This window comes from Harmonia axyridis, chromosome 4 (genome assembly GCF_914767665.1).
Source record: "Harmonia axyridis chromosome 4, icHarAxyr1.1, whole genome shotgun sequence".
In the NCBI taxonomy this organism is placed as follows: Eukaryota; Metazoa; Arthropoda; class Insecta; order Coleoptera; family Coccinellidae; genus Harmonia; species Harmonia axyridis.
Genome location: NC_059504.1, coordinates 21,840,878 through 21,849,527, shown reverse-complemented (window position 1 = coordinate 21,849,527; position 8,650 = coordinate 21,840,878). Strand labels below are relative to the sequence as shown.

Sequence of the window (8,650 nt, the reverse complement as noted above, 5' to 3'; positions counted from 1 at the left end):
CTCATTCCCTCATATTTCATGAATATCCATGCAGGCGTTCAAAAGTTATGCCGATTGAAAGTTTTTGAAAAAATACATAAAATAGTTAGGACATATTTCGAGCACTGATTCAGACTCACCTAAATGTCCTGAAGGCCTGTACAATCATTCGTGAAACACCCTGTACATGGGAGTAATATGCATGAATTGATTCCTATGCCCAATTGATCCTCCCAACTTGAGAATCCCATACGTTAATTAGAAAAATCAAGCAAAAAAATATATAAACGATAAAGAATTATAAAACAAGTAGGTATCATTGGTATGGTTAAACGAAATTTGATATTCTTTATATCAGTCCCAGCCTCAACAGTTTGAGAGGTATGATGAAAATCAAAATAAAATAATTCCAATTTCGAAACGAACTGCTTCAAATTTAGCGAGAGAAAAATTTAAAAGAAAAATGGGGATTCTATATTCAAGTGTATCTTCTGATTGAATGAGGTCGATAAAAAAAATCTATGTGGATCCATATAGGTATATATATTTTGAAACTCAATGCATACAAAAATTTACACATTTGTCATGGCTGCCCCTGTAGAGGGAACAGATGACCACTACCAACAATTCGAAAAAAAAATAACATTTCAGCACTGTAACTGAACTAAAACATACATAAAAATACTTAGTTGCTAGTAGTACATGTACATATCTTTGGTTTTCCAAGCTGTATGAAGTTTTACTAATGGTTTCAGCCGTGCTTACGTCATTAGTAAAACTAAAAAGTGCAAATTTAAAGATAGGAGTGCTTCATATAAAAATAACATAAAATCGATAATTTTTTACAAATAATCACAGTAATTCACACATTTTTCGACATAAGTGATTTTTTCATTAATTTGGACATATTTGCACTTTTGCTGAAATGGTAACAGGACTATTTGAACTTAGACTAGACTGGTATATTGTCCCACGATGACATAATTTGGATTTTTCCTTGCATTTATTCAGTCGACAAAGGATACAGGGTTGGCCTCAGCCGACAGATTTTTTAAACGAACCTTATGTTCTTTATTGGAGAATTGGAGCTATCTAGAGGAATGTGAATGAACAGAATTGTAGGTTTTATCCTAGAGTTTTTAAAATTTAAACGAAAATGTGGAAGGATCGTAGAATTTTCAATCGGTGTTAGAGGTAGTCAGGATTTTCGAAAAATCGAATTCGCTCTTCAATTTTTCTAATATTAATAAGTTTCATGATAAAAACTTGTATTACCTACACCACTGACTACCTATAAACCGTAAAACAGGGTTGAAACAATGCCCACCCTGTACTGATCGTATAATTTGGAACAAAGTCCATCCAACGATTATTGATAATCTTGATTGAATGGGAATGATGTTCTGAAAGACACTTACAAAGAATAAACTATACATAAATTTACATTTGGGGCATTTCATTCACAAGAAAAACACCCCAAAAATCAGCTGCTCTCATTAAATTATCTATACAAATATTCTGACTATTCCCTAATAAGGAAAAGTCGAAGTTTAAACATCACAACTGAATAAAATTTCAATATTTAACCTTAATTATGTACAAAATTCACAAGACAAATCGTCAAAGATCGATTTCAACTGTTAGTGGCAATCTCTTGTTTAACCACCTTTTGTCTATATACACTATCCAGCAAAGTCTCAGGCACTGCTGGATGTTGAGATTCCCTATGCCGTCTTAGGTCCACCTTTCTCTGGAAAGCCTTCTCGCACAAACCACAGGAGAAGGGCTTGTATCCCGTGTGTTTGCGCATGTGGGTGATGAGATTTGACGATTGGCTGAAAGCTTTGGAACATACGACGCATTTGTGAGGCTTTTCTCCTGTAACAAAAAGGGATTTGATAAGTCGATAATTAGGTATCCTTGTGGGGATTCAAATCCTTTTGAAAGGGGAGATTTTATGCTACAAAAGGGGGAGGATTATGTTACAGGGTGAGGGCTGAGCTGGGCGTCAGTATGGCGTTACAAAATGGTGTTGAAAATTTTTTTAAGGTTAAACTAAATTCTAGATTTTATGGAATAATCATTTTAAATTTAATTTGAAAGCTATTTCACGAGAAAAAGGTTTCTACGAGCAATGGGCCGCATACACCCTTTTCTTCAAATACGGGGTAATGAAATTCAAAATAATGTTCTTTTTTACATTTTTCTGAAACGATGAATGATTTATTTCTAAGTGCACTACCAATGGAAATTCAATAACAAAATTTTAAGGTTACATAAAATTATTGATTTTATAGAATAACCATTTTAGATGGTGCACTACCGATAGAAAATAAATAACAAATTACTGCGCATGTTATTATTTTGAAGCTTATATGGCTTTTTAATCTAACTGAATAATATTAGGTGTAGAACTTTGCTTCCGCCGTTTTGTAATAGAAGGTTGTAGCGGTAAATGTTAGTCTAAATAAAAAGATCTTAGATGTCACGTAATAAGCTTTTTTAAGGTATTTCTAAACATAACGCCATCGGAATATTAGTCGATTTGTGTCTGCATCATAAAGTTATTGTCGATTAAACATATCAGCTTACGAGCCACATTCTCGTTATTTGCGGGATATTTTGATTTTATGCTTCAATATAAAGAATTCTGCGCCTGAGGCTCATCGAATGCTCTCAAATACCTATGGTGAGGCTGCTATTAATGAAAGATCGTGCCGAGAGTGGTTTCAACGCTTCAAGAAAGGTGATTTTGACGTCTAAGACCAGGACGTGGAAAAAAGAAGGTTTTCGAAGATGCAGAATTGGAGGCATTACTTGATCGAGATTCGTGTCAAACGCAACAAGAATTGGCAGAATTATTGCGAGTGACGCAACAAGCCATTTCAAAACACCTGAAAGGTCATGGCAATGATTCAGAAACAAGGAAATTAGGTGCCGTACGAGTTAAAGCCGAGAGATCTTGAACGAAGTTTGTTTGCTCGTGAACAGCTGCTAGCAAGGCAAAGACGGAAGAGATTTCTGAAGCGCATTGTAACTGGAGGCAAAAAATGGGTTCATTACGATAATACCAAGCGAAGCAAATCATGGGAATATCCCGACCATACATCCCCTTGGATACGTTGAAATGGGAAGGCCTACCTCCCGTATTCTCCAGACGTTGTAGTGGCCAGCGATGGACAATACTTTGAATCATAAATGCATAACCAGTTTTTCATAATAAAGTCTCGTATTCCGGAAAAAACGGCGGAAGCAAAGTAATACGCCTATGTAATTTCATGATAATTTTTAAAGTTTTCATGCGAATATAAAGTTGAAGTCATCTTGAGGTTTTTTTATGACTTTGGTTACGCGATCAACGTGAAATCTTCATTACAAATCATTCGAGATATATTCGAGATGTCGAACGGTGCGGAAGTGTGTAGGAGTTGCTCCGATAACTTTATTGTAAATTCTAAATCAGTTAAATGTGACTTATGTAATGATAATTATCATGCAGCTTGTGTGTCGATTAAGGACACGTGTGTAAAAATAATTTTGGAAAACCCAAATTTAAGGTGGTTTTGTGATACCTGTAATAATAAATTAAACACGGTATTAAGTAATGCACCGGTGTTTTCCACCACGAAGGCCGATGTAACTATTCAAAAAACTGAAATAGAATGCCTTAATCGGGAGATTTCTCTGATGAAAAAATCAGTAGTAGATCTTGATTATACTGTAAGTTTGCAGAAATCATTGATTAAAAATTACGAGACTCAGCTCTCTTCAATTAATAAATATGTACCAGATGTTAATACTGCTATCAACCATCCTGATACAAAAAGTGCAAAACATAAAGATGCAAACAATCTGAATTTGAATGAAGTAGATGCTGGGTTGCCGGCTTGTGTCAACTTTCCTGCTCCTGAGCCTACTAAGGGTTTTCAACAACATAATCCCTCTAATGTGACTTTGAAGTACAGTGTTGCAAAAATACCATCTAATATACATCAAACTAATATTTCTCTCTATGATAAAAACACTTCGAAGACTCATTTAAGTAAAGGTAGCTCTAAAAATGGAAAAATTATTGATAAAAAAATGGTGAATTCTGCAATAGAGTTTGCTCAACAAGCAACAATTAAACAGCTTCAAACTATTGATGTGGATAGTCAAAACAATGCGCCATCTGAGTTCAAATGGCAGCATGTCAAGAAACGAAGCAGACAAAGAAATAAAAATGTTGTCATGGGTAATGCTTCATTCAGTTCAGGAGTAAAAACTGTTCCTAAGCTCAGTTATCTACATGTGTCTAGGCTTCATCCAACAACTAAGCCAGATGATCTGAAGAACTTGCTTTTCAAGTCATTTCCTGAGGTTGAAGTTGAGCCCCTTCAATCTAAACATCCTCAAATCTACTCTTCTATGAAAGTTGCTATATATCAGGAACATTTCAAGGATGCCTGGCGTAAAGAAATCTGGCCCCAAGGGTCTCTAGTGTCTAAATATTTTTTATTCAAGAAGAAGGCACCCCCAGTAGAAGTAGGTGCTCCTCAAGAAAGAAGGGACTAAACCTATCAAGTTCTTTATCGCTTGTTTTGCAGAATGTGCAGTGTCTTCGCACCGCATTTAATAAATTGAATTTATTAGCTTCTGAACATGAAGTCGATATCCTAATGATTGTTGAACACTGGAAATCCTTAGATGAAATAAAATTATATCAGATTGAGGGCTATAAATTGGTTTCCCAATTTTGTCGTCAACATGGAAGGCATGGAGGTAGCGCCATTTATTGTCGTAAGTCCTTGAATGCTTTTGAAAGAACAGACTATGTGAAACTGAGTGTAGTTAACGTGATCGAGTGCTCAGCTATCCAAATAAACCTCAGTAAAAGTAGGTTAGTAATTGTTTGTATTTATAGACCAAATTCAAAACCATTAGCTGATATGGATATTTTTCTTGAAAAATTTAACAGTATACTTGTAAAATGTCGATCTGAAAATTGTAAGTTTATAATTGCTGGTGACTTCAATATTGACGTTCTGTCATACTCCCGCGACTCTAGAGAATTTTTTTCTTTAATTGAAATGTTTAATGTTAGCTTAAGTTTTGCATGTGTTACTCGTCCTGTATCAGGCTCATGCTTGGATAATATGTTATCCGATGTTAGCGGTATCTGTGAAACATTGCAGTACCATATCTCGGATCATGTTGCCTTGAAATTGACAGTTCCTGATATCTTAGTTGATAAGTGTCAGGTGCAAAAGTTTTTCTATAAGACAAATGAATGAAGAAGTTGTAAATGACTTTCTTGAAGCATTGTCAACTGTTTCATGGGATAACATCTATGATTTATCAAAAGATGTCAATACGAAGTGGTCCTCTTTCATCTCTACTTTTCAGTTCATTTTTAATACTTATTGTCCCCTGAAGGAAGTCAAATACAGATCACGGAGTGATATTTGCAAATTAAGTCCGCATATTGTCGGGAAAAAGAAAATACTGGATAACCTTCTTGTTATTTCTGAATCACGACCAGAGTTCAGAAATCTGTACCGATCTCTTAAGAGACAATATGACAGCTCAATTATCCAAGCAATCAAATCTTATAACAGCAACTTCATAGCAAACTCTCAGAACAAATCAAAGGCGGCATGGAAAGTGATTCATTCACTATCAGGTAAAAGCACTGAAAAAAACTTGCCTTTTCAGTCAGGAAATCCTGTTGATCTTTGCAATAGTTTCAATGATATGTTCGTGGGAGATGTTGCCAACCAGACCAATATTAAGATTTCTGGAGCAATCTCATCCTTAAAAACTTCTCACGTTATGAGCAAGTCTTTTTATTTCTTTGATGTCACAGAGAGAGATGTAAGTGATGCCGTTAAGATGCTGAAAACCTCTAACTCTTCAGGTCATGATGGAATTCCGATTTCTATAATAAAAAAATCCATCCATATAATAGGAGGCCCTCTTGCTCATCTTATTAATTGCGCTTTCCGAGAGGGTTGTTTTCCTGACGAGCTGAAGGTTGCTCTGGTCAAACCACTCTTCAAGAAGGGAAATACCTGTGAGCTCAGTAGCTATCGACCTATAAGTATTTTATCTAGTTTTTCTAAGATATTTGAGAAGGTTTTTGCCGTCAGACTCATCAGTTTTTTTCGAAAATTCAATGTTCTTGCTGATAGTCAGCATGGTTTCACGAAAGATAAAGGTACCGAGACTGCTATATTTGAGTTGCTAAATTCTGTTCTTTTGGCGCTTGAGAATGATGAAGTTCCATTGGCTTTGATGTTCGATTTGACCAAGGCTTTTGATTCCATCGAGCATAGAACCTTATTGGCTAGACTGGAGTTATGTGGGATTAGGGATATCTCTTTGAAATTTATTGAGAGCTACCTAAGTAATCGACGTCAGAGGGTTGCCCTCACTCTAGATGGTGCAGTCCACTTCTCTGGGGAACGATCTCTTACTAGGGGCGTTCCTCAGGGAAGTGTACTGGGCCCTTTGCTTTTTATTGTTTTTGTGAATTCCCTTTGTTATATTAAGACCTCTGCTAATTGTAAGTCGATTCTTTATGCTGATGACAGCAATTTTTTGATTATATCAGGTGATGTCGAGTCCTGTAGAAGGGCTGGAATGGATACGGTTTTGTCTGTTGATAGATGGTGTAATGAGAGTGGTCTCATTCTAAATCATGGCAAGACTCAGGGTATTTTCTTTTATGACAGCCAGTCGGTGAAGAACTATCCACCTTTTTTGTGTCATGGTAACGGTCAAATTAAATTGGAGGATTCTGTTAATTTTCTGGGAGTTGCTCTAGATAAACACCTGCGGTGGGATCATCAGGTGTCTAAGTTGGGAAAGTCTCTCAACTCTTCGGCTTACTTGATTTTCATGATCAGGGACAAATTGGAGAGTGCTGTGTTGAGAGCTCTCTACTTTGCTAGTTTCCAGTCTGTGCTGGCATATGGAATTATTTTTTGGGGCAGTTCGTCTGGTGCTGATGAAATTTTTCTCATTCAGAAAAGAGTGATGAGAATAATGAGTAGGTTGGGCTTTCGTGAGTCCTGTCGCGGAGTTTTCAGATCCAATGGAATTCAAACCGTCTTTGGTCTTTATATTTATCGCCTATTTATCTTTCTCAAGTTACGGAAAAGCTATTTTTTGCCATATGTCAATAAAAATAATACTCGGCAAGTTCATCCTTTCCTTCTTCCTATTCACAGTACTGCTAGGTTTGAAAGGGGACCACTTTATATGGCCATGCGTTTATTTAATTTGCTTCCTAAGCAATTACAGGTTGTTGAAGGTATATCCTTGTTTAGAAGGCGCATTTACAATTTTATTTTGGATTGTGAACCTTATTCAGTTGATGAGTTTATTTCATTTTGTAGAAAATAAGCTCTTTTATGACTTGTCTCTATTTTATTCGTTTGCATTGATTTTGATGTTGTGAATAATTTTTGAGATCAATAAATATTATTGTTATTGTTATTGTTATTGTTACAAAAGGCATGCATAATATTGATATACATATTTGAATTAACTAAAGATAATTTTGTGCTGAGATATTTCAAAATATCTCATCTCAAATTTTTTTTTATATTTAAAATTTCACAGTTGCTTTCGATTATATATCCAGAAACAAATTTCACAAACAGCAGTAACCAACATGTGGTTATGGTGGTGCAATTTTTTTCGAATAATTTTGAAAACTTATGAGGAGTTACCAAATTTTGTGTAATACAATTAAGTAATCTAATTAAGAATGCACATCAATTCACAAACGAGCATATGAATTCATGATATATCTGAATAAATAAACTCCCAATCGTCCATGACGAATAATATCGTTTTAGCCCAAATGATACTAATTGTTACAAACTGCTTCGTGCTTCGTGTGATATACAGTTAATGAAAAGATGTCTAATCATCTCTCAAAAACACTCAGGTGTAACCTCGAGGGAGTTCCTCATCAAATTTAGTGCAGAACTGTGTCGTATGTCGTTCCATATGGCTTTTATCTGATGACGAATATCACTTGTCATCCATGTTCAATTTAGTTATTGATTCATGTTTTCTTGCTACCATTTGCATAATTCATCGTTTTTCGTTCTGACGTTCATCAATAAAGTTAATCGTTTTCATTATGACGTCTCCACCGACAATAAAGGCACTTGTGTGTAGGTATATGCGTGTGATTTTTAAACCCTTCAACTTTGACGTTAATAAAAATCTACGTTTGTTTCGGACAATGATTCTACGTTTGGGCAAAGGCGATTGTTCTGTCTCAGGTTGGCAAACATGAAGGATGAGGTACTCATTGGCGAGCAACAAGAGAACAATGGTGACAGAGCTGATGTAACATAAGGCTCCATCCAATGTATGAAGACTTTGAAATGTTTCAGGATATATTTGGTTAACTTCGAAATAATCTGGTTGTATGAAATGGCTTTGAATCACTCTCTCAACCTACATAGAGTGATCAATGCGTTTTAGCAACTGATATTTGTATCAAATTCTTCAAGAAAATAATTGCATTGCATTGCATCTATAACATCGACCTGGCTTTTAAGTGCATATGCCATATACATATACAATTATCAAGACATGAGAACAGGTGCTGTTAAACAGCATAGCAAAAAGAAGAAGGCAGGAGTGTTCAAATTTCCTTGGCAAGCAACCT

The 8,650-nt window shown here is 35.5% G+C and overlaps 1 protein-coding gene across 1 annotated transcript in view; it reads right to left on the bottom strand.

Annotated features, from left to right (window-relative positions):
* Nucleotides 1-503: 503 nt before the first annotated feature.
* Nucleotides 504-8,650, bottom strand: part of LOC123678267 (zinc finger protein sens-like) — a 47,524-nt gene continuing 39,377 nt past the window's right edge. Inside the window, exon 6 of the mRNA XM_045615234.1 lies at nucleotides 504-1,857. Coding sequence (XP_045471190.1) covers nucleotides 1,613-1,857 — 245 coding nt within the window. The 3' untranslated portion in view covers nucleotides 504-1,612. The remainder of the gene's footprint in view (nucleotides 1,858-8,650) is intronic.